At 43.8% G+C, this 27,306-nt stretch overlaps 1 protein-coding gene across 2 annotated transcripts in view; it reads right to left on the reverse strand.

Moving 5' to 3' along the window:
* MAP3K11 (mitogen-activated protein kinase kinase kinase 11) overlaps positions 1–27,306 on the reverse strand; it is a 75,953-nt gene that overhangs the window by 34,839 nt on the left and 13,808 nt on the right. For both annotated transcript variants that reach the window (XM_030218613.1, XM_030218612.1), the window contains exons 3-4: positions 26,560–26,708; positions 23,412–23,587 (exon numbers count right to left, since the gene is read on the reverse strand). In XM_030218613.1, the coding sequence (XP_030074473.1) occupies positions 23,412–23,587; positions 26,560–26,708 (325 nt within the window). The remainder of the gene's footprint in view (positions 1–23,411; positions 23,588–26,559; positions 26,709–27,306) is intronic.

Consider the following 27,306-nt stretch of genomic DNA (forward strand, 5'->3'; position numbering starts at 1 on the left):
ATTTTGCTGCTTTGTGATAATTGTACTGCACACAGAGATGATGTCAGGCTGTCTTCCTGCCACCAAACACTACCTCTTTGATCCAACCTATGGATCAGGGCATAATAGCCAATTTCAAACAACATTATCGGGCTCGTGCTATGTCATCTGATGAGCGTTATGGATGACCAGACTGCAAAGGATAAACGTGCTGTTGAACTGGCTCGTAATCTATCACTGTTGGATTCCCTACATATGCAGAAAAAAGCCTGGAATCATGTTACACAGGCAGCCATTGTGAACTGCTACAAGCGGGCAAGCTTTGTTAAGGATGTGGAGAGGGACGAAACAGATGCAGCTGTTGCAAACGCGTCAAATGAAGAGGTTATTGACATCCCAGCCGGTGTTACTGAAGAGGAGTTCCATCGCTACGTAGCTGTTGATTACGATCTACAAACAGCTGAAGACAGCACTGATGTCGAGATATGTGCCTACACGCAGGCAACAACGGCTGATGATGGAACAGATGAAGAAATGAGCAGCGAGGCACATGCTGATGAAATTCAACAACCTCCTCCTGTCACTTTTGCAAGAGTGCTGGAGAGTCTCAACACCGTGCGGGCCTATCTGGAGACCACTAGATGTCAGTGCTATGACAGTTTTTACCATCTGGCAGACGTAGTCTATGGAACTCACAGACCCAAGAGTGTACAGAGGACTATAACCAGTGCTTTTTTTGTAGAAAAAAAGGTGCTGGTACTCATTGTGGGTGGGGTCACCACACATGGCACCGCCCCTATTATAGCCACACCCACATTAGCCACACCCCTTATACCAGCCATGGCGCATGTAAACAGACATCACTGAAAATATTATACTAGTATAGGAGAAAAAATAATGTGATTTTTTTTTCATTATAAATAATTTCTGTAAGCTGTTACAGCTCCAGTATACCCAGTGCAAAATAAGACAAATTCCAAACACTAAAATGAAAATAAAATGATTTTTTTCTACCTTTGTTGTCTGGTTACTTTGTTTTTCTATCCATATTGGTCCCAGTCTCTGATTCTGCTGCTCTCTATCTGTTCTCTTAACTCCGTTTCCAGGGCTTCCTTTCCATTTATTTCTTTACTTTCCTCCTTTCTTCTTCTTTTGTTGCCCTGCATCCATAAGTAAAAGCTGGGTCCTCCTCCATGGAATTGACTGGAGGCAGTATAACATGGATCCAGCTTTTGCCTATTTTCTCCATCCATGTGCAGTTTTTCTCCTCTTCCCTTTCCCTCATCTCCATCCTTGTGCATCTTCTTTTTTCTTTCCTCCCCTCCATTCATGTCCAGCGCTTCTCCTCTCTCCTCTCCTCCATCCATGTCCAGCATTTCTCATCTCTCTTACCTCCTCTGTATCCATATAAAGCAATAATTCTCTCTCCCCTCTCCTCCATCCAAGTCAGCATTTCTCCTCTCTCCTAGCCAACTCCTCCATCCATCCATGTCCAGCAATTCTCCTCTATCTCCTGCTCTCCTCTCCATCCATTTCTAGCATTTCTCCTTTCTCCCCTCTCATCCATGTCCAGCAATTCTCTCTTCCCTGTCCTCCCCTCCCTGTCCAGCGATTCTCCTCTCTCCTCTCCATGTCCAGCAATTCTCTCTTCCCTGTCCTCCCCTCCCCGTCCAGCGATTCTCCTCTCTCCCCTCCATGTCCAGCAATTCTCTCTTCCCTGCCCTCCCCTCCATGTGCAGCAATTATCTCATCCCTGCCCTCCGATCAATGTCCAGCAATTCTCTCTCCCCTGCCCTTCCCTCCCATTCCATGTCCAGCAATTCTCTCTCCCCTGCCCTTCCCTCCCATCCCATGTCCAGCAATTCTCTCTCCCCTGCCCTTCCCTCCCATTATATCCAGCGATTCTCCGCCTCTCCCCTGCCCTCCCATCGACGTGCAGCAATTTTTCCGTCCCTCCCCTGCCCTCACCTCTCCCATATCCAGCGATTCTTCGTCCCCCAGCGTCCTCCTTCACTGCCTGCCAGCCAGCGTCGGACTCAGAGGCGAACGGTGCAGGCAGCGATTGGCTGGCAGCGTCGTAGCTTCCCTCTGCAAGTCCCGCCTATGCGTAAACAGGAAGTTGTAGGCGGGACTTGCAGAGGGAAGCTACGACGCTGCCAGCCAATCGCTGCCTGCACCGTTCGCTTCTGAGTCCGACGCTGGCTGGCAGGCAGTGAAGCAGAACGCTGAGGGACGAAGAATCGCTGGATATGGGAGAGGTGAGGACAGGGGAGGGACGGAAAAATCGCTGCACGTCGATGGGAGGGCAGGAGAGAGGCGGAGAATCGCTGGAAATAATGGGAGGGGAGGGGAGGAGGAGAAAAAGGTGCCGGTACGCCGTACCGTTGCGTACCGGCACAAAAAAAGCATTGACTATAACTGATTACTTCAAGCAAGCCTAATGTCAGTTAACTGAGACTATATACTGTACGTATAATAATAAACAGTACTGTACATATGTTTATCAGATGTCAAGCTTCTTTGGGTCACAACGGTAAGTGCACACTCTGGTTAACTGCTTGCATTTCTTTGGTCCCAGACCCTTGCACTTAAGCGGATTGCACTGTACTAACATGCCAAATCACAGACATAACACTCGTAGGCCAACTATGCATCACACTGTTCTACCGACCTCCCAGGCAGCTAGACAAAAGCACAAGATGATTTCAGGAACTTCATATCAAACACATGCACAAACCAACAGAATATCTTACTAAATTGGCGACAGCAATCTGCACCTAGACAAGCAGAATGACAATAACACCAAAACCCTAATAAACTTCCTAAATCAATGGAACTTCACTATAGAAAAAGGAACCTCATCCCACACAAAAGGCCACCAACTGGACATACAAGCCCACAGGTTACCGACGAACAACTATCACAAAATAGAAAACCACAAATGGAAAGAGGTACCATAGTCAGACCACAGCGAGCTAACTTTCACACTGAAATGGAAAGCAAATGGGAAGAAGAGAAAACCAAGATCAACACACACAATCGTGACCAGTGGAAAGGTGGACAACCACACCTTTTGGGAAACAGTGGAAAATGACCATAAAAACCTAAAGCTGAATGACATCCATTTCATGAGGAACTAGGATGAAACATGCACAAACACAATGGACTAAATAGAACCACTAAAGACAAAAACAAGAAACAATAAACAACAGAAACCCTGGCTCAACGATGAGCTACTACTACAAATGAAAAAACTATGTAGGAGACTAGAAAGAACTACTAAAGACAAAAACAATAAACAATAAACAACAGAAACCCTGGCTCAACGATGAGCTACTACTACAAATGAAAAAACTATGTAGGAGACTAGAAAGAACATGGGCTAGAAAAAAACAGAAACAAAGACATATGGTGGAAAGCTATTAGAACATACAAACACAATATAAAGAAAGCAAAGACGGAACATTATACCTACATAAACCCAGAACAGATTAACGCAAAAATAAATAAATAAATAAATTCAAACTCATGAACAACAAATGCAGGACACATTGGCATCAACTGAAACACCACCTTCTGCGAACAAACTAGCTAAATATTTCGAACAAAACATAACAAAAATAAGATGCAACCTCGCAACACTGCAAACGAACATAAATGACTTCTTACAAGACTGTGAAACCAACAACACCCACACCCATTGCAGACTGAATCTGGACCGTGTTTGATCCACCCAAACCATGCACAATAAAGGCACTACTGACAAAATACGAACATGCGAATTGTACACTAGAAAAGTGCCCAAACTATATGATGAAAAATCCACCAGAATGGTTAATCAAATGCACCACCAATTACATCACTTGCATGCTAACAGATGGGCTATTCCCAAAAGATAAAGATGAAATCATACTCACCTCTATCCCCAAGAACTCAACCAACATCACAAACTACAGGCCAGTGGCCTCAATACCACTATTGACCAAAACAATGGAGGAACTGGTAACACAACAACTAATGGAATGCCTATCAAAATTCTCAATCTTACATAAATCCCAACCAGGGTTCAGGCCACAGCACAGCACTGAAACGGTCCTAGCCACCCTAATAACGAAATTCAGAAGCTTAATAAACCAAGGACAGAACATACTACAAATGCAATTCGACATGTCTAGCGCATTCAACCTAGTAGACCATGCAAAGCTGATGACACTGCTCGATCACATAGGCGTCAGTGGTAATGTGGCCGCATGGTTCAACGGTTTTCTAAAGAACAGATCCTACGTTGTAAAGATGTCCAACCAGCTATCAACATCCTGGATCTCTGAGTGCAGAGTACCACAGGGTTCTCCAATATCACCAGCAATGTTCAACGTACTGATGGCTCCACTCAGAAAAAGCTGGAGAAAATGGGCTTCAGTACATTCGTCTATGCATATGATATTCTTACTGAAAGGTATGTAGATAGTAATATCACAGGAGTAAGGGACAAAGTCAAAACAGGATTGGACCTCATGGAAAACTGGGCAGAAACCATCAAGCTCAAATTAAACAGAGACACAACCAAATTCCTGGTTCTGTCAAGCCCATATAATCCAACAGCCTATCAAAATTTCACATCAACCACCAAACACACAACATTGAAACACAGTTAAAAATACTTGGAATTATTCTGGACAAACACCTAACAGTAGACAGTCAAATATCAGCAGTAGCAACAAGATGATTCAGAACACTATGGAAACTGACAAGGATCAGAGTATTTTCCAAAACAACCATACAGATTAATAGTACAATCGACGATACTATCACACTTGACTACTGCAATGCAGTATACGTTAGCTGCAAGGAAAGTGCACTGAAATCACTACAAACCATCCAAAACATGGCAGTAAGGCTAATCTTCAAGAAATCGAAATATGAAAGAGCCTCCCCATTACTCATATCACTACACTGGCTGCCAATCAAGGTAAGACTATTCTTCAAAGCGAGCACAATCATCTACAAGACATTATTTGGACAGTCACCAGAGTACATGCTAGACCTGATAGAACTATCACCAAGAAATGCAAACCCAGAAACCGGAAACTACCTACTTCTCCATCTACCAACCTGTAGAAACATAACCTACAAATCTATTTACATGGCCGGACTTAACTACCTGGGTTCCAAATGGTGGAACTCAATACCAAAGGTTATAAGAAGCATCACAAACTATCTTCAATTCAGAAAAGAACTGAAAACATACCTGTTTAAAAAATTCTACAACAAATTAACTTAGCAATCAATGTCCAGTCTGAATAATAATCACTACCATTATATACATAACTAAACCTTAAAATAAACTGCAATTGTAAACTATCACGTGAAACCATAACAAAACCTGCAAATGTAAACAAATACTGTAACTTCAAACCAGAATTGTAAACCACTTTGAAATAAAACTTGTTTTTGGATAACAGTGGGATAGAAGAATGCATAAATAAATAAAATGCTGGCTCCTCCTATATCCCAATGGCTTGATTTTCTATGTTTTGCACTTATTCGGGGTTTTTTTTCTGAAAAATGGACCAAAAAAAAAAAAACGTCCAAAGCACAAAACGTTGTTCAAATAACCTTCTTTTCTATTCAGATTTTGGACGTTTTGTGGAAAACGTCAAAAGTTGGACTTAGACATCACATCGAAAATGCCCCTCTTTGCGTTATCAACAAATTTATTTACCTCACTAGTTACTCCTATCTCTAGATCATTTTATTTATTACATTTGTATCCCACATTTTCCCACCTATTTGCAGGCTCAATGTGGCTTACATAGTGCCGGACAGCTGTTTGCAGACTCCGGCGTAAGCAAATATAAGGTGATGTTGTGGAAGGATAAGGTTCATGTTGTAGGACCACATAAAGATATCTTACAATGGAAGAGGTGTGTGTTGGCCATTACGAACTTTATTGTGTCACTGAGATCAGGTGCTTATGTTGGGTCGGTAGGGTATGCCTTTTTAAACAGGTGGGTCTTAAGTGATTTTCTGAAGTGTAAGTGGTCGTATATGGTTTTCAAGTCTTTTGGTAGTGCGTTCTATAGTTGTGTGCTGATGTAAGGAAAACTAGATGCGTAAGTTGATTTGTATTTGAGTCCTTTGCAGCTTGGGTAGTGCAGATTTAGTTACATTCGGGTTGATTCGGATGTGTTTCTTGTTGGTAGGTCGATCAAGTCTGTCATGTATCCCGGTGCTTCACTGTAGATAATTTTGTGAACCATAGCGCAAATTTTGAAGGTGATGCGTTCTTTGATTGGGAGCCAGTGTAGTTTTTTGCAGAGGGGTTTTTCGCTTTCAAATCTTGTTTTTCCGAAGATGAGTCTTGCTGCTGTGTTTTGAGCGGTCTGAAGTTTCTTTAAGATTTGATCTTTGCATCCCGCATAAATTCCATTCAATAGTCTGCATGGCTTAGTACCATTGATTGTATCAGGTTACGGAATGTTTTCCTCGGGAAGAATTGTCTCGCACATTTGAGTTTCCACATTAAGTGGAACATTTTCTTTGTTGTGAATTTTGCTTGGCTCTCTAATGTTATGTTGCAGTCCAGTGTAACGCCAAGGATTTTCAGGCTGTCAGAGACAGGGAGGGTGTGGTCTGGGGTGATGATAGTTGTGGGATTGTCTGTGGTGTGTTGGGATGAAAGGATGAGACAATGGGTTTTTCTTTATTGAGTTTTAGTTGAAATGCATTTGCCCAGGAGTCCATAGTATTCAAGCTGATCTTGATTTCGTTAGCGATTTCTGTCAATGTAGATCTGTAAGGAATGTATATAGTGACATCGTCTGCATAGATGAAAGGGTTAAGGCCTTGGTTGGATAAGGTCTTGGCTAATGGGGTCATCATTAGGTTGAAGAGGATCGGCGATAGCGATGATCCTTGTGGTACTCCGCAGTCTGTGTTCCACGGTGATGATATGTTTGGTTTTTACTTTACTTGATATGTTCTTGTGGTTACGAAGCCCTTGATCCAGTTGAGTATGTTACAAGCAATCCCGAATTTATCGAGTAATCTTATTAATATGTTATGGTTTACCATGTCGAATGCACTAGACATGTCGAATTGGAGGAGGAGGATGTTGTTGCCTATTGCTATTTCCTGCTTGAATTTGGCTAGTAGTACTGTTTCTGTGCTGCGTAACGGGCGAAAACCAGACTGTGATTCATGTAGTATTGAGAATTTGTTTATATAGTCTGTTAGTTGTTTGGTTACCATGCTTTCCATCAAGTTGACTGACAGCGGGATGGATGCTACTGGTCGGTAGTTGGTGATTTCATTTGTTTTTTTCGTGGTGTCTTTTGGTATCGGGGTGAGTAGGATATTGCCCTTTTCCTTCGGGACGAGACCTTGCTGAAGCATGTAGTTTAGGTGGGATGTGAGATCTGCTATGAAGCGGTCAGGGGCAGATTTCAGTAAGTAGTTGGGGCAGGTGTCTAGTGTACAGTGAGTGTTGGCGAACCTCCTGAGTGCCCATGCTACAGTATCAATGGTAAGGACGGAGACGTTTAGCCAGGTGCGGTCAGCCAGGTGTTTTCCAATGGTTGGGTCCAGCTTGTTTAGGAAGTTTTTGATGTCAGTGTTGCCTTGGGGTAGAGCGTGTTGCGTAGGTTTACAATTTTTTCGTTGAAATATTTAGCAAGTTTGTCTACAGATGGGGTGTCTGTGTTTGATGCAGTGACTTGATTAGTATCTAAGAGTTTGTTCATGAGTTGATATAGTTTCTTTGTGTCTTTGTTATCTGTTCTTATTTTAGTTTTGTAGTATAATCTTTTGGTCTGTCTTATTGCGTATTTGTATTTTCTTTGTGATTGTTTCCATGTGTTGTGAGAGTGTTCATCTTTTGTTTTTTTCCATGCTCATTCAAGTTGCCTAGATTGTGTTTTTAACTTTTTCAGTTCATCGTTGAACCATGGTATCGAGCTGTGCTTGCGTGATGTTCTTGTTCGTAGGGGTGCTATTTCATCTAGTATGCATTTGCATTTTTTATCCCATTCCAGGAGGTAGTTTGTGGATTCTGTTTGTGCTGTCCATTCATTGTTGTATATCAGTTGCCAGAATGTTTTCACGTCTACATGCCCTCTTGATGTGTGTTCTTGGATTTGGTGTGCTCCCTTCTTTCGCCAGTGTAGGGATAGGTTTAGTTTGTAATGATCAGTCCAGGGTGTTTCTGTCCTTTTAATGTCTGCTATTCTTAGGTTCTGGTCTGTTGAAAGTTTGTGTGAGATGAGATCAAGTGTGTGCCCTTTGACGTGGGTTGCTTGCATTTGTGGCCATTTTAGATCCCATAGGTGAAGGAATTCCTTACATTCTCATGCGTTGATTGCATTTGGGTCTTCTAAATTAAGGTTGATGTCTCCTAGTACTAGTACACTGGAGTTGGTCACACATATATTTGAAATGAAGTCCATGAAGTTGATCTGGCCTTCGTTCCAGTTGCCTGGAGGTCTGTAAAACAAGACACAATTTAAATAGTCGCGTAGGATATTGTTATGGATTCTGATTGAAGCGATTTCAAGTTGAGGTGCCATGGACTCGGCAATGGTTTCGGTGGTAAAGTGAGATCGATAGATTAGTACTATGCCTACACCTCTTTTTTTCTTTCTGGTCCAGTGTGTGATTTTGTATCCTGGAGGGCACAGGTCTAGGATTATGGGGTCTTTTTGGTCGTGGATTCAGGTTTCACTGATGAAACAAGGTCTTCTGCCATGATCCAATCTGTTAGGGTTGCTGTTTTGTTTACTGAGGATCTAGCATTGATGTAGCCCACTTGGATTGTTTGGTATGGGTCTTCTGCTTTTGGTGTTGTGTGTACTTTTATTAGTTGTCGTTTCTTAGATGGGGCAAGTTTATTTGGGCCCTTCTTTGCATTCTGAGTTAATTGTCTACACGTTGGTGTTCTTTCTTTGTTTAGGTTGTTGTCTGATTGATGAGGTGTGGTGTGTCTAATCAGTCTCTGATGATTATGCAGTATTGCTCAAAGCCCACCTCTTCAATGTCGCCTTCGGCATCTAACCACTATACCTCTACTCAGGAAACCTTGACTACTCCAACTTGACATTTCGTCCTTTAGATTGTAAGCTCCTTCGAGCAGGGACTGTCCTTCTTTGTTAAACTGTACAGCGCTGCGTAATCCTAGTAGTGCTCTAGAAATGTTAAGTAGTAGTAGTAGGATGGTCAGTGTAAAGTGGATCAGTGATAGGGAGTAGATTATTAGGAATAGTTTGAGGGTATTCATTTTGGTTTCTGTCTCTGTGGGCTACAAATGGGGCTGTTCCAGATGACTGGGTGTGTGGGAATAGTTTTGTTCTTTGGTGTGAGTCTGGTGTTTTGATCTTGTGTATTATTTCAGCTTGCCATTCTAGCTGTGGAGGTCAGTATTGAATTAGGTTTCATGATGGGTTAATGAACAGTCAGGCAGGCAGGCAGCAACAATTGGATGCCTTCATGACAATCACAGCTGCACGGATCCCCATGGTCCTGTGCATCAGTTTTACAACAATTAATAGGTGAAAGCAGTTTGATGGTGAGCAGGGGGGTGAGGGAGAAGAGACATACAGGGTCAGTGGTCTCTTTTCCTTTGTCTCTTAGCAGCTTTGTGTTTCCCTCCCTCCTTGCCCAAGAAGGCTTTATGGCTCTAGTTACTGGCTTTGGTCAGAGGTGGGGGGGGGGGGGGGGGGGAGGGAGGGGGGACTTCAGAGCTCCTTCAGGTGATTAGCAGGAGGGTGTTGCAAGTGCAGCCCATAGGACTTGGGTTGAAAGATTCCAACTTCCGTGCACCTTCACAGAATTAACAGGGTAGTGTTATACATGCCTCAAAAAGAATTCAGGTTGGGAGTTTCCTTCTCACCCAGATCCTGCCAAGACTTCTGATCAACTTTGCAGCATACACTTTAAGTTAGATTCAGCTCAGCTTCAGTCCAGTGGCCTTGCTCTTAGTCAGGGAAAGATGCTTGAATTACAATAGGAAGGCACCTGGCTCAATTGCTCCTCGGCATGTGGCTTCCAGGCACTGTTTCAATCCTCTCCAGGCTCCCCTGATCTGTCCCAGCCAGCTCCCCAGCAAAAGTGCCTAGCAGTCCCAGGTATTACCTTTCCCACATAAAGTCTCTCCCACTCTTCTACTCACGGTCTGTCACCTTGAGGTGCGCCCCAGGGCACAAGGACTCCGGCTGCTCTCAATGTGGATGCGGGCAGCTTCCACCGTGGCCGTCACGATCAGCGTGGGGCTTTGGTGTCGCACCGCGTGCCGCCCAGGTCGTCGCGTCGTGCCTTGGGGCCACCGTTGGGGCTGCACTCTCCCCTGTCCTCCCGACTCCACTGCCTCGCGTGCAGCACTCCTCTCCACCACCTCACCCTGCAGCCGCGGGCAGCCAGCCGCCCGGTGCTCTTCACGCTGCATAGCGCATGCAGGGGCGCTGTTGCCAAGCCGGTGACGTCTCGGCTGTGGGTGGGCTTCGACGTCCGGTTCGGAATGACGCTGCGGCCCTGAGGCTGGGAGGGAGCCGTTCTCAGCACCGACCCATCCGGTGAGGATGTCCGCAGTGCTTTCATGAGGCTTTCCCGGGCTCGGGCCATCCTCCCTGCAGTTCCCGGCGAGACCGTTCGTCCGGGATGCGGGTGGGAGTCGAAGCAACAGTCCCAGCAAATGATATGATATGATATGTGTGAAGAAACAATGTGTTATAAGCCTGTAAAATGTTATTAGATATTTTCCTGAAGTATATTTCTCCTATTTGGCCAGCAGGTGGTGTTTCTTTGCTGTAAAGCTGTTATAGGGAACTAAATGTTCTTTTTCTTTAACACAAGAAGGAAGCAAGCAAGCAGCAGTATACTTTTAAAACATGTTGACTGGGCCCTGATTGGCCTGGAGTTTGAAAAATTACCTAGTAGTGATGGCTGCTGCTTCAGTCTTAGCCCAGTAGAAAAGAGAGACAGATCTCTTTGCTGAGGCTCTGTGAACAGTTATATATCCTGACCTTCCCAGGTATTGTTTAGTCAGTATATAGATGTTTAGTTAGCGTTATAATTGATCCATAATTCAGTTACCTGTTATTGTTTGCTGATTGCACATTTTTTTTGTTCATTGTTCCAGTGTGACAGTAAACCTGTTTAGTTTGTTGACTCTGCCTGTCTGGACTGATAAAGAATCCTGGTTATTTGTGTGTTGGGTCTGTGAGTGCTTTCTGGGAACTGTGGGACCACTGGGAGTGTGGCTCCAGTAACCTAGAAATCATTGGGGCTAATTTGAGAACGGGAGACTTACCCAAAGGCGGCTGTGACCCAGTCGGAGGAAGAAGGGTGCTAGTGTACAAAACGGCAGGTGTAGGTGGACCTGAGCTGTGCTGGGGATAGGCCCTCTAAGTGGCATTGGGGTAATGCCAAGCAGGTGACTAGGCGTTTTGTGACGATATAAAACTTGTATTCTGCCAACTCTCAAAATATGGTTCAAAGCAGGTTCCAAACATAAATGTAAAAATAGAGAAAATGAAGACGTTATAATGCCTTTATAGCACTCCATGGTACGACCGCACCTTGAATAGTGTATGCAATTCTGGTCACCACATCTGAAAAAATATATAATGGAATTAGAAAAGGTACAGAGAAGGGCAACGAAAATGATAAAGGGAATGGGACGGCTTCCCTATGAGGGAAGGCTAAAGTGACTAGGGCTCTTCAACTTGGAGAAAAGACAACTGAGGGGAGATATGATAGAGCTCTATAAAATAATGAGTGGAGTGGAACGGGTAGATGTGAATTGCTTGTTTACTCTTTCCAAAAGTGCTAGGACTAGGGGGCATGCAATGAAGCTACAAAGCAGTAAATTTAGAACAAATCTGAGAAAATATTTCTTCACTCAACATGTAATTAAATACTTACGATTTCTGAAACAAAATAGTCTTCAAATTCTTTCAAAAGGAAAGATATCGTAGGACAGTGATGGCGAACCTTTCAGAGACCGAGTGCCCAAACAGCAACCCAAAATCTAATTACTCATCGTGAAGTGCCGGTACTCATTATGGGCGGGGTCACCACATGACTCCACCCCTATGATAGCCACACCCCCTTACACCAGCCATGGCGCATATAAACAGACATCATTGAAAATATTATACTAGTATAGGAGAAAAAAATAACATGATTTTCTTTCATTATATATCATTTCTGTAAGTTATTACAGCTCCAGTATACCCAGTGCAAAATAAGACAGGAGATGTAAATTCTCAAATTGGACATATTCCAAACACTAAAATGAAAATAAAATGATTTTTTCTACCTTTGTTGTCTGGTGATTTTGTTTTTCTATCCATATTGGTCCTAGTCGCTGATTCTGCTGCTCTCTATTTGTTCTCTTAACTCCGTTTCCAGGGCTTCCTTCCCATTTATTTCTTTACTTTCCTCCTTTCTTCTTCATTTCTTGCCCTCCATCCATGTCCAGCAACCCTCCTCTCCCCTCCAGCCACAAATGTCCAGCCACCCTCCTCTCCCCTCCAGCCGCCCATGTCCAGCCACCCTCTTCTCCCCTCCAGCCGCCCATGTCCAGCCACCCTCCTCTCTCCCCTCCCCTCCAGCCACCCTCCTCTCCACCCTGCCCTCCCAGCGGCAGGCCTCCCTCCCACCCAGCACCAGGCCACCCAGCACCAAGCCTCCCTCCCTCCCTCCCAGCATCAGGCCTGCCACCCAGCACCAGGCCTCTCTCCCTCCCACCCAAGCACCAAGCCATGCACCCACCCAGCACTCCCACCCAAGCACCAGGCCTCCCACCCAAGCACCCAAGCCTCCCTCCCTCCCACCCAGCACCAGGCCACCCACCCAGCACCAGGCCTGCCTCCCTCCCACCCAAGCACCAGGCCTCCCACCCAAGCACCAGGCCACCCAAGCACCCAAGCCTCCCTCCCACCCAGCACCAGGCCATCCACCCACCCAGCACTCCCACCCAAGCACCAGGAAACCCACCCAAGCACCAGGCCTCGCTCCCTCCCTCCCGGCGTGCACCAGGGCACCCTCCCTCCCTCCCACCCGGCGTCAAGCATTCCTCCCTCCCTCCCACCCGGCACCAGCCCGCCATCCCTCCCTCCCTCCGAACCAGAAGAAATTTAAAAGTCTTCCCTTTCCGAATAGACAGCATCAGCAGTAGCAGCGAAAAACGTGCTGCTGGTTCGGCGCGTTTTCAGCCTTCCGTCTCTCAAGCTCTCTGGTCCCGCCCTAACAGGAAATGAGGGCGGGACCAGACAGCTTGAGAAACGGAAGGCTGAAGACGCGCCGAACCAGCAGCATGCTTTTCGCTGCTACTGCTGATGCCGCCTACTCGAACAAGGGAAGACTTTTAAATTTCTTCGGGTTCGAAGGGAGGGATGGAGGAATGCTTGACGCCGGGTGGGAAGGTGGGAGGGCTGAAAGTCTCGGGTGAGGCGACCGACGGCGCACGTGCCAACAGAGAGGGCTCCGCGTGCCCTCTCTGGCACGCGTGCCATAGGTTCGCCATCATCGTCCTAGGAGATATCCTCCCTGAAATGAGCAAAGTTCCAGATTTGAAAGGCCTGATATGGAAAAGATGATTGTAATGATTTTTTGTATTTAACACTAGGAAATGATGGAAAATATAAAAAACAATGAGTGTCTGCTCTAAAGAGAGTGGGGACCAAAGGAAAAGAGAAAAGTGTGATATAAAATACTCAGGACAAGAACCATCAAACATTTTATAATCCCAACAGGCCAATTTAAGAGAGACATATGCATCAATAGGAAGCCAGTGAAGCCTAACCAAACAAGGGGGTAGCATGATATAAATAGGATGAAGTCGGTCCAGAAGGCAGCTACAAAATTAAAAATTATAGGCTTATGAACCTCAACATGTATACGCTGGAAGAGAGGAGGGAGAGAGGAGATATGATAGAGACGTTTAAATATCTCAAGGGAATTTATGTACAGGAAGAGAGCCTTTTTCAACTGAAGGAGAGCTCTGGAATGAGGGGGCATATGATGAAGTTAAGCGGGAATAGGCTTAGGAGTAATCTAAGAAAGTACTATTTCACAGAAAGGGTGGTAGAGGCATGGAATGGCCTGCCGGTGGAGGTTGTGGAGTGAAGGATTGTTCCAGAATTTAAAAAGGCATGGGATAAGCATGTGAGATCGCTTAGGAAAAGAAAGAGTTAGGGGTTACAAAGGATGGGCAGACTGGATGACTCATATGGCCTTTATCTGCCGTCATGTTTCTATGATCTTCTCCATTGAGAAGACTGACCATTTAACCCTATTCTCTGTTTTCTATATTTTAACCAGTTTTTAATCCACAATAGGAAATTACTTCCTATCCCATGACTTTCTAAATTTCCTCAAGAGTCTTTATTTTTATTTTTTTTTGTTACATTTGTACCCCGCGCTTTCCCACTCATGGCAGGCTCAATGCGGCTTACATGGGGCAATGGAGGGTTAAGTGACTTGCCCAGAGTCACAAGGAGCTGCCTGTGCCTGAAGTGGGAATCGAACTCAGTTCCTCAGTTCCCCAGGACCAAAGTCCACCACCCTAACCACTAAGCCACTCCTCTACTTTCATAAGGTACTTTGTCAAATGCTTTTTAAAAACCCAGATACACAATATTGACTGGCTCACCTTTATCTACATGTTTATTCATCCCTTCAAAGAAATATAGTAGTTTTGTAAGGCAAGATTTCCCTTGACTAAATCTATGTTGGTTTTGTCTCATTAATCCAAACAAATTACATATTACTAACAATAGCTCTACAAGTTCGTTTTTTAATTCTATCAGTACTCTGGGATGTATACCATCTGGTCCAAGCAATTTGCTACTCTCCAGTTTGTGAAATTGCTTTACATCTTTCAGATTTATAGAGATTTGTTTCAGTTTCTCTATTTTATCAGCACTGAATACCATTTCTGGCACTGGTATCTCCCCCCACATCTTCCTCAGTGAAAACCGAAGCAAAGAATCCATTTAGGGGGTCTTTTACTAAGCCGCAGTAGGTTTTTTAGCTCGCAGTAATCAGCTGTCGGTAAACGCCAAGATACCATAGGAATATAATGGGCGTCTTGGCGTTTACCACCAGCTGATTTCTACCGTAAACTAAAAATGCTACCACGGCTTAGTAAAAGACCCCCTTAATCTTTCCACTATGGCCCCGAGTGCCCCTTTTACCCCTTGGTCATCTAGCGGTTCAACTAATTCTTTTACTGTCACCGTCACCTTTTCTACCTGTTTGGCCACCTTAAGATCACTACATACGATCACACCCAAGTTCTGCTCCTCTTTTGTGCACAAAAGTTCTTCACCCCCTAAACTGTACCGTTCCCTCAGGTTTCTGCAGCCCAAATGCATGACCCTGCATTTTTTAGCATTAAATCTAAGCTGCAAATTCCTGACCATTCCTCTGGCTTTGTGTCACGCTTCTAGCGGTACTTCTAGGTTTAGTGAGCCCTTGGGCCACTGCCGAGGAGCGGCAGTGGCAGGAGAATCACCCGAACACAGGACAGACAAAACAGACCTCCAGGCACCCCGGGTTGGAACTCTCCGGCAAAGGCTGCCGCCAAGGCAGCGCAGGCAGGCACCAACTGGACCGGAAATAGCCCAAACTTCACCTGCACTTAACCACCTTTCCTCTGGGGTTGAGTCCCAGAGTGCGGACGGGCGGTCGGCAGGACTTACCGGGTAGGGCAGGAAAGCAGAACTGTAGGGACCAGCAGGATAAAGGCTCCAGGAACCCAGCTGGAGCAGGGCAGGCCGCCGGTAGCACAGCAAGCCAGGAGACAAGCCGGGTCTGGACAGGCAGCAGTCAGTAGAATAAGTTAGCAAACAAGCAGGGTCAAAACCTAAAACAGGAAAAACTCAGCAGCACTGCAAATGACTTCCACCAAAGGAAACTCCTCTGAGGACCTCTGTTGCAAGGCAACTAGGAACCTTTCCAGGTGGTTAATAAAGGCAGCCCACAAGGGAGTTCACCAGGTACGGATACTGCTTAGTTCCAAAAAACTCCCAAAACAATCTGGAGGGCTGGAAGATCCGGACCGGGCCAGACCAGCATATTTTCTGGAACATGGGAAACAGTAAACCATCAATTCGCAGCATTCCCCGGGTCTAACTCCCGGGGCCTGAGGTGACTGCAAGCCAGGAACCTGGACACAACCGTGACACTTTGCTAAGCTGTACTGTATAAAATCATTAGTATCGTAGCAATGTTATTTGAATGTTCTAATTGTGTGCTTATTTGATTTTTCATTAGTGTTTTGCTGAATTTCAGTGCTGTTAAATGTGTATATTTTTGATACTGTTTTATGGTAGTCCTGTTATTAGGTTTCCATTTGTTGTGTTCAAGTTTATCTCACTGTATTTATGTTTGTACTTGGTCATTTTACTATTGTTATACTGTTAACAAAATTGTAAGTTTTATGTTATACTGTACCTGCTGTACACTGCTTTGGGTGAATCTCTTCATAAAGGTAGCCAATGCATAAATAACTAAATAAAGTCCTTCCTCACATTATCCACACCAGATTTTGGTATCATTTGCAAAGAGGCCAACCTTACCAGACAGCCTTTTAACAATATCGCTTACAAAAATGTTAAAAATGCAAATGTTTCTTTGCTCCTTTGTAGCTATGTTTCAAATACAGGGTCTAAGCCATGAGCTGGGACTAACAACCTGCACCATACAGTAGGAGGGGAGGGGGGCTGGAGGGTGAGCACACTGCCACTAGACCCCAGTGGGGACACAATTAGATTACATCCATTGCTAAAGCTCGAGATTAAAACCCAAAATGTACCTAAAGGTTAGCACATGAGTTCTACCCAGTTAGGAACAGGCTGATTCAGGCCTAGTTTTACCCCTTCTGAATCCATGTACCTGTATTTTCCTGTCTTTCCAAGTGAAACTTGAACTTAGGATTGCCATCTGACTCTATGTCATAAGGAACAGGTGAATCCAATCCTGGTTTTGCTCTGTTGCATGCATTGATTTGTAGTTTTGATTTTCTTGGAAAACTCATTGGGGCATTTTCTAAAGAAATGTCTAAATTAGAATTTGGATGTTTTATAAAGACGTCCAAATTCCGAACAGGAAAGAAGGTCATTTTGAAAAAAGATGGACGTCTATTCTCTGTGTTCGAAAATACTATGGACGTCCTGTGATTTGGACGTCCTTTTATTTGGTCCATTTTCGAACAAAAGACGTCCAAATGCAAGACATCCAAAACAGAGGAGGAGTGGCTTAATGGTTAGTGCAGTGGGCTTTGATCCTTGGCAACATGGGTTCAATTCCCACTGTTGCTCCTTGTCACTTTGGGCAAGTCAAATGCACAAGGGGCATTTTTTGGATACGACATCTAAGTCTGAATTTGGACGTTTTTTGTACAATGTCCAAAATCAGAACAGGAAAGGTCATTTTCTACAAAAAAAAGTCTATCTTTTCCTTTTGAAAATGCTGTTTGGAAAAATATTTTGTGATTTGGATGTTTTATTTTTTGGTCCATTTTCAAACAAATACATCCAAATGCAAAACGTACAAAATACAGAAGAAAATCCACAATAAAGTGAAACCATTCACATGTTCTAAGTGTGGTAAAAGCTTTGGTTGTAATGTAAATCTCAAAGTGCATCAGAAAGTCCACACGGGAGAGAAAACATTTGCATGTATACAGTCTGGTAAAAGCTTTGGTCAGAAGGTAAACCTCACAATGCACTAGAGAATACACACAGGAGTGAAACCATTTACATGTCCTGAGTCTGGTAAAAGCTTTGGTTGGAAAGAAAGCCTCACATGGCATCAGAGGATCCACACAGGGATGAAACCATTTAGAATGGGAGTTAGAATATATTGCACTAAATGAAAAATTAGATATAATAGGCATCTCTGAGACCTGGTGGAAGGAGGATAACCAGTGGGACACTGTCATACCGGGGTACAAATTATATCGTAGTGATAGGGTGAATCGGATTGGTGGAGGGGTAGCATTGTATATTAACGAGAGCCTTGAATCAAATAGATTGAAAATTCTGCAGGAAGCAAAACACTCCTTGGAATCACTGTGGATTGAAATTCCATGTGCAAAGGGGAAAAGGATAGTGATAGGAGTGTACTACCGTCCGCCTGGCCAGGACGAACAGACGGATGCGGAAATGTTAAAGGAAATCAGGGACGCAAACAAACTGGGCAACACAATAATAATGGGGGATTTCAATTACCCGCATATAGACTGGGGTAATGTAACATCTGTACACGCAAGGGACATAAGATTTCTTGATGAAATCAAGGACAGCTTCATGGAACAGCTAGTTCAGGAGCCGACAAGAGAAGGAAAAATACTAGACTTAGTCCTTAGTGGTGCTCATGATCTAGTGCAGGGGGTAACGATACGAGGGCCGCTTGATAACAGTGATCATAATATGATCGGTTTTGATATTGGCATTGAAGGAAGTGAAACTAGGAAATCAAGTACGCTAGCGTTTAACTATAGAAAAGGTGATTACGACAAAATGAGAAAAATGGTGAAAAAAAGACTGAAAGGAGCAGCTCGCAGAGTAAAAAACTTGCATCAGGCGTGGATGCTGTTTAAAAACACCATCCTGGAGGTTCAGGACAAATATATTCCACGTATTAGAAAAAAGGGAAAAAAGACTAAACGTCAGCCGGCGTGGCTAAACAGTAAGATAAAGGAAATCATTAGAGCCAAAAAACAATCCTTCAGAAAGTGGAGAAGAGAACCAACTGAAAGTAACAGGATAGATCATAAGGAATGCCAAGCCAAATGCAAAGCGGAGATAAGGAGGGCAAAAAAGGACTTTGAGAAGAAATTAGCGTTGGAAGCAAAAATACATAGTAAAAACTTTTTTAGATACATTAAAAGCAGGAAACCGGCCAAAGAGTCGGTTGGGCCGCTGGACGAAAATGGTGTTAAAGGGGCGATCAAGGAGGACAAAGCCGTAGCGGAGAAATTAAATGAATTCTTTGCTTCGGTCTTCACCGAGGAGGATTTGGGGGACACACCGGTGCCGGAAAGAATATTTGAAGCGGGGGAGTCGGAGAAACTAAACAAATTCTCTGTAACCTTGGAGGATGTAATGGGTCAGTTCAGCAAGCTGAAGAGTAGTAAATCACCGGGACCTGATGGTATTCATCCCAGAGTATTAATAGAACTAAAAAATGAACTTGCGGAGCTACTGTTAGAAATATGCAATCTGTCCCTAAAATCGAGTGTAATACCGGAAGACTGGAGGGTAGCCAATGTTACTCCGATTTTTAAGAAAGGTTCCAGAGGAGATCCGGGAAATTATAGACCGGTGAGTCTGACGTCGGTGCCGGGCAAGATGGTGGAGGCTATTATTAAGAATAAAATTGCAGAGCATATACAAAAACATGGACTGATGAGACAAAGTCAGCACGGATTTAGTGAAGGGAAGTCTTGCCTCACCAATCTAATGCATTTTTTTGAGGGGGTAAGCAAACATGTGGACAATGGGGAGCCGGTTGATATTGTATATCTGGATTTTCAGAAGGCGTTTGACAAAGTGCCGCACGAAAGACTCCTGAAGAAATTGCAGAGTCATGGAATCGGAGGTAGGGTATTATTATGGATTAAGAACTGGTTGAAAGATAGGAAGCAGAGAGTAGGATTGCGTGGCCAGTATTCTCAGTGGAGGAGGGTAGTTAGTGGGGTCCCGCAGGGGTCTGTGCTGGGTCCGTTGCTTTTTAATGTATTTATAAATGACCTAGAGATGGGAATAACTAGTGAGGTAATTAAATTCGCCGATGACACAAAATTATTCAGGGTCGTCAAGTCGCAGGAGGAATGTGAACGATTACAGGAGGACCTTGCGAGACTGGGAGAATGGGCGTGCAAGTGGCAGATGAAGTTCAATGTTGACAAGTGCAAAGTGATGCATGTGGGTAAGAGGAACCCGAATTATAGCTACGTCTTGCAAGGTTCCGCGTTAGGAGTTACGGATCAAGAAAGGGATCTGGGTGTCGTCGTCGATGATACGCTGAAACCTTCTGCTCAGTGTGCTGCTGCGGCTAGGAAAGCGAATAGAATGTTGGGTGTTATTAAGAAGGGTATGGAGTCCAGGTGTGCGGATGTTATAATGCCGTTGTATCGCTCCATGGTGCGACCGCACCTGGAGTATTGTGTTCAGTACTGGTCTCCGTATCTCAAAAAAGATATAGTAGAATTGGAAAAGGTACAGCGAAGGGCGACGAAAATGATAGTGGGGATGGGACGACTTTCCTATGAAGAGAGGCTGAGAAGGCTAGGGCTTTTCAGCTTGGAGAAGAGACGACTGAGGGGAGATATGATAGAAGTGTATAAAATAATGAGTGGAATGGATCGGGTGGATGTGAAGCGACTGTTCACGCTATCCAAAAATACTAGGACTAGAGGGCATGAGTTGAAGCTACAGTGTGGTAAATTTAAAACGAATCGGAGAAAATTTTTCTTCACCCAACGTGTAATTAGACTCTGGAATTCATTGCCGGAGAACGTGGTACGGGCGGTTAGCTTGACGGAGTTTAAAAAGGGGTTAGATAGATTCCTAAAGGACAAGTCCATAGACCGCTATTAAATGGACTTGGAAAAATTCCGCATTTTTAGGTATAACTTGTCTGGAATGTTTTTACGTTTGGGGAGCGTGCCAGGTGCCCTTGACCTGGATTGGCCACTGTCGGTGACAGGATGCTGGGCTAGATGGACCTTTGGTCTTTCCCAGTATGGCACTACTTATGTACTTATGTACTTATGTACTTATGCACCGAGGAGGTAAAAGCTTCAGTTGCATTGGGACAGGTAATTAGATGTACTGCTTGCAAAAGCTGAGTAATTAACAAATTCCAGTGCGTACAAGTTTCCATGCCTGAGACGGTCCTTATATCTTATAAGATTTATCTCCCAACCCTTTCCATTATATGTGCAATTAACGACTCCAAATGAGTCTAAACATAATTTTAAATGTACTTTCTTTTTGTTAATTTTCCTTTCTTCATTTCATATATTTATAGTGCGTCATTCTTACAGCTATCATTTTAACTGCATAAATCACAAATCATTCCAACTGCGCCACTCTTACAGCAGGACGCTCAGTTATCATTTAGTAAAGTATTCTGGCAAGCATCTCATTTTAACTGTAAATCACACACTTATCATTCCAATTCTGTACTTTTCCTATGCTGTTTATCCCGGCTCTAACGGGTTTTCAGATAAGCAATACTGTTACATAGTAACATAGTAAATGACGGCAGATAAAGACGTGTATGGTCCATCCAATCTACCCAACAAGATAGTAGGTGAGACCGTTCCTTCTCCCTTTTTGTTTTAACATTTTGCCTGCAGCAAACTTAAAGCAAAAGGCAATGATTCCTTTAAACCAGAATCCTATTCCACTCAGTGGCTATAACAACATATAGTACCTCATTCCAGCCTTGGAATTCAACTCTCCCCTGCATTCCTCTTAAAAAGCTGTCATTCTTTGTATGAATCCCACCCTCGTCGCCAAAAATGTACTGCTATGGATTTACAGCCTGTCTCACTGACACAGACTACTCAATAATTACTGTGGATTCTTTTGGATTCGTATTAGGTAAATGAGACCTTTATTAGAGGTGCTAAAATCTACAATGATTAAGATATATACAATGATTAGCTATATAAACAATCAATATATCACTGGTCTCTACATCTAAGCAATGCTAAGAGTTCTTAGACCAGGACAAAAAAAGCAATAATACACTATACATAAAACATCACTGGTCAGGAATTTCAGGCCCTTATCTCATCAGCTGAGAGGCCCGTTGCAGCAAAAGCCCGAAGTCTCCTTATGACCAGGAACAAGTCCTCTGCGCAATACGTCTACCCACAGATGAGCCTCAAAACTCTGCTGCAACAAGCCCCCTCTTTATAAGGCTTAGAACTCATGTTCAGAGCTAAGGAAAATTACAGAATGCGTCTCTGTTTAGGTAAACAAGCCATACTGTGGGAACGTGGTCACATGTTTTCCAAGTCCAGGTGGCCAGGCTGAACTCCGAAAACAAGCACCATCCTCCTCTTCACATACCAAATTAATTAATTAGAGTTGTGTCTTATCTTCTGCATTCCAACTTATTTTCACACAATCAAAGTTAAACAATCATTTTTAAACAGAATTACTTCTAATCAACGATAGAGACCCCGAGTGCACTGGTCGGTCAAGACAGAGTTGAAAAACAATCTTTAAAATTCACTTTTATTACATTAGGGAATGTACACTCTTGCTATGAAGCATGGAAAAATAGCACTCTGGTATTTAGATATATGTAATGAGACCTCCTTTTCATCTATAGATCTGAATTGAAAGCCCAACTCTAATGATAAACAATAGACACAAGGCTCAGAGGTTATAAAAAAAAAAATAGAAAGCTTGGCATCAGGTAGAAAAGTGGAAAAGTGACATCCCAGGAAAGCAATAGGGCCTCCTTGGGGGCACTGCAGTGGACTTTATAAAATGCTCCCAGGTACACATCTCACCATTGTTCCCTTACCTTGTCTGCTGAGCTCCCCAAAACCCACTACCCCCAACTGTACACCACTACCAAAGCCCTTACAGGTGAAGGGAGCACCAATATGTCGGTACAGTGGGTTTCTGGTGGATTTTGGAGGGCTCACAGTTTCCTCCACAAGTGTAACAAGTAGGGGAAGGTAGAAGCCTGGGTCCACCTGTCTGCAGTGCATTGCATCACTACTAGACTACTCAAGGGGCCTGCATGCTATTCTAATGGACCTGAGTATAACATCTGAGGCTGGCAAGTAATATTTTTAATCACATTTTTGGGGGGTGAGAGGGGGATAGTAACCACTGGGAGAGTAAGGGGAGGTGATCCCTGAGTCCCTCCAGTGGTCATCTGGTCATTTGGGGAGTAGCCTACTGGTTAGTGCAGCAGACTTTGATCCTGGGGACGTGGGTTCAATTCCCACTGCAGCTATTCACTACAAAAACAGGTCTAGCTCAAAACATCTAAGTTTTAGTCTTGGACGCCTTTGTTTTGTTCCATTATTGCTGAAAGACGTCCATGTCTTAGGAACGCCCAAGTCCCGCCATGAACACGCCCCTGGCATACCCCTTTGAGATTTGGACGTCCTTCTGACGGACTTCAGAGAAAGACGTCCAAAAAGAGGTTTTGATAATACTGATTTGGACGTTTCTGTGAGATAAACGTCCAAATGCTGACTTATGTCACTTCTTGGACGTCTATCTCTTTTGAAAATGAGCCTGAGAGTCACATGGCAATTCTGTTTGAAGTGGAAGTCCATGCATGCAATAAGAACTAAACCAGATTTGGATCGGCTAGTTGAGGGGGACATAGGTCAGGTGGGGACCTTACTGGAGGTCTGGTCTCAGCAACTCCATCCCTCTACACCATACCTTCTCCTTGGCTCGCAGCTCGTCAAACATGCCCTGGATCTCCAACTTCCAGTCGTCCTGCATGGAATGGAAAGAGTCCTGAGGCATCTCCTCTAGCACCTGGGCCTCTAGCGCTGTCAGCTGCTCCAAGATCAAGGCAAAGCTGGGTCTGCGGTGGGGGTCCTGTGCCCAGCACTCTGCATGGGAAGGGCCACAGAGATCAACATTACATTATTACATTATACTAGACTTATATCCTGCTAGTACCATGAATAGTTCCAAGTAGGTTACATGTTAAACAAGAGTGAACCACATGTTCAAATGTTACATATCATGTACAGTAAAAATGAAAGAACATCAACTAGGGACAAATTTCTATACATTGAAATACTTCCGAAATAAAAAAAAAAGGCTTAAGTGACTTCCAAAAATATAAGTAATTCCCTATCAATCTTAAGTTCTAATGATAAGGAGTTCCAAAATGATACTGCCTTATAATAAACAGAAGCAGACAATAATCCCTTAAATCTAACATTACGTGCCGATGGGAAATACAGCAGACATTGTCCTCTTAAATGATCAGACTTATAACCAGTGGAAATAATAACCATTTTTACAAGCTAGTAAGGGACCTCACCATGCAATATCCTAAAAGCAAGAATCCCAAATTTAAACTGCACCCTCAGCTCCACCGGCAGCCAGTGCATATCAAACGTATATGGTGTAACTGAATCAAATCAATTCAGAGAATAAACCAGCCTGGCCACTGTGTTCTGTATTATCTGCAGGACTATACAATAGCTTTGGTGCAAACTGAAAATAAACCCACTGTTACAATAATCAATCCTAAAGAGAATTGAACCACTAATCTAAAGGTAGAGGCAGTGAAATATGTACCACAAAAGACTTCTTAACAGCTAAGTTAATATGAGATCGCATATTGAGCATATAATCTAGCTCTATACCGAGGGCCCTGTTTACTAAGCAGTGCTAAAGGGCATGCGCTAAATGCTAGAGACACCCATGGGTTTAGGTGCGCGCTAAACCGCTAGTGCCCTTGTTGACTTATCAAAATTAAAACAGTCTGTCCCAATATTAAATTGTAGACAGCTAAAAAGACGATCCACAGACCCCCAACTAGAGAGACATTTAGGGGGTCTTTTACTAAGCTGTGGTAGCGTTTTTAGCTTGTGGTACAAATCAGCTGGCAGTAAACGCTGAGACATCCACAGGATTATAATGGGCATCTCAGTGTTTACAGACAGCTGATTTCCACCACAAGCTAAAAATGCTACTGTGGCTTAGTAAAAGACCCCCTTAGTCTTTTCCTTGTTCAATTTAAGCCTATGAGGGTACAATATCGAAATGTCATCGGCATATTTATTTGTTACATTTATATTCCACATTTTCCCACCTATTTGTAGGCTCAATGTGGCTTACATAGTACCGGAGAGGCGTTACAGACGCCGGTGTAAACAAATACAAAGTGATGCTGTGGTAAGATAAAGTTCATGTGGCACAGCCACACTAGGGAATCGTACAACGGAAGAGTTGTGTTATGTCCATTACGTTCTTTAGTTTTGTTGTGTTGCAGAGATCAGGCATTTATGTTGGATCGGTAGGATATGCCTTTTGAAAAAAGTTAAATTAGCCTCCACCAAAAAAACATCCAATGATTGTAATAAAACATTAAATAAAGTGGGTGATAAGGGAGAGCCTTGCAGAACTCCCAACAGTCTGAAAATCCCTTGTTCCATTTTACTGAGTAAGACCTGCTGGTAAGAAAGCCTTGAAGCCACTTTAATACAGATTCAGAAATTTCAAATTTGCTCAGTGTAAACAACATGATTTTGTGATCAACCAGATCAAAAGCACGAGAGGTTGAATTGGATTAAGATAGCACATTTGCCTTGGCTTGACAATGTTTTGAATTCCAGATTGGCAATAGTGTAAAGACAACTTCAGCCAATGCTATAATACCTCTCTTCTCCCTTCCCCCAACCAGAGATACCAGCAGGCTTATCCTAACCTCATCAATCAGGGATAACAGGAGACTCCTACCCCCACCCCCATCAACCAGGGATGCCACTAGGTTCCAACCCCCACCCATAAAACCATGGATACCAGCAGGCTCAAACAATTCCCTCCCCCCTCCCCCAACCAACCAACCAACCAACCAACCAGGGATACCAGCAGACTCCAGTTCCACCCCTAATCTGTTCCTGGTTTTAGCCTAGCACATATGATTATTATTTCCAAATTGAAGGCAGGAATTAGGATTCTGCATTCATTGAAGGTAAATCCAAGACCAGACCATGTTCATGAGACTATTCAGATTTATCTTTACCCATACACATTAGAAACATTCTCGTTTTTTTTTTTTCTTCCCTTCTCACCTCTCTACAGTTTAATCTTGTTTTGTTTTTGTTTTGTCCTAGAAATAGCCAATCCAGTTTGTACCTCTCTCTGAATGTAAGGAACTGTAATTTGATTATGTTTTTTTTTTAATCTACACAAAGGCTTGAACCCAACAAACCACTGAAGACCCATCTCTTTAATAAAGCATACCACAAAGATCAACAAATGTAAACATACACTACTCCTTCACAGATATTCAGAACTGCCTTATAATATCTGCTTGTTATACTACTATCCTGTTATATCATTATCATGTTACCATGATTCTTCTGTAAACTAAATGTCTTTTTTTCTATTATATCGTCACCATTTATGATGTATTGTAAGCCACATTGAGCCTGCAAAAAGGTGGGAAAATGTGGGATACAAATGCAATAAATAATAATAAAAGTGAAATGAAACTGAGCAGGACTCCTCAACCCTGGGCTGCTGATCCCCCAGTCAGTCAGATTTTCAGGAGAATACTCAATGTGAATATACAATGCTGACCCAGGATATGGAAGTTTATCATTGAGGGTATCCTGAAAACATGAGAGCCTATGGGATCACCAGGACGAGTTGGGGGATCCCTGTAATTCAGGAAGCACAAACCAGAACCAGCTCAGCCTCTCCATTCATGGTAGAGAGGCACAGGAGGCAGTGGAAAAAAATAAGGTTTTCCACATGTGCCAGTCAACACGAGCTGTTCTGCCATCGTGCCATTACAGATTCCTGCTCACCACCCATCCATACCACAGCACAGCTGCCTTACCTGACATGAGCTGAGCAAAGGGCTCCGGGCAGGTTGAAGGGATTGGGAGGGTAAGCTTATTCACAGCCACCCCATAAGCCACTGCCAGCCCATCGATGCCTCGGTATGGGACCTCCCCAGTCAACAGCTCCCACAGCAGCACCCCATAACTAGAGAGAGAGACAGGCAGGGAGGTTAAGGAAAGGTGAGATAATGAGTACTGACAGGATCGGTGGCAGCAAAATCTGGATATGTGGGCTTCCCCACCCCAGTCAGCGTAACGCTCAGACAGCCTCAGAGCTGCAGGACACTTCTGTTCCTTTCTTCTATTTCTAGCACATAGGCTGAGAACTCCTGGGAGAGTTTGTGGCTGTCTCCAAGCCCTCCCCCCTCCCCATACACAAGGTAATAGTAGAACCAGCACCAAGCTCACTGCAGATCAGCACCCACAGCTAAAGAACAGAACCATGAAAGGCTTGACTGGAATAGTAAGGTAAAATTATGTATAATCATACCTGATAATTTTCTTTCCATTAATCATAGCTGATCAATCCATAGACTGGTGGGTTGTGTCCATCTACCAGCAGGTGGAGATAGAGAGCAAACTTTTGCCTCCCTATATGTGGTCATGTGCTGCCGGAAACTCCTCAGTATGTCGATATCAAAGCTCCATCCGCAGGACTCAGCACTTAGAGAATTACACCCACGAAGGGACACTCTGCCCAGCTCACCACCGCCGAAACGGGGGAGGGGAATTAACCCAGCTCA

Source organism: Microcaecilia unicolor, chromosome 11 (assembly GCF_901765095.1).
Source record: "Microcaecilia unicolor chromosome 11, aMicUni1.1, whole genome shotgun sequence".
Classification (NCBI taxonomy): domain Eukaryota; kingdom Metazoa; phylum Chordata; class Amphibia; order Gymnophiona; family Siphonopidae; genus Microcaecilia; species Microcaecilia unicolor.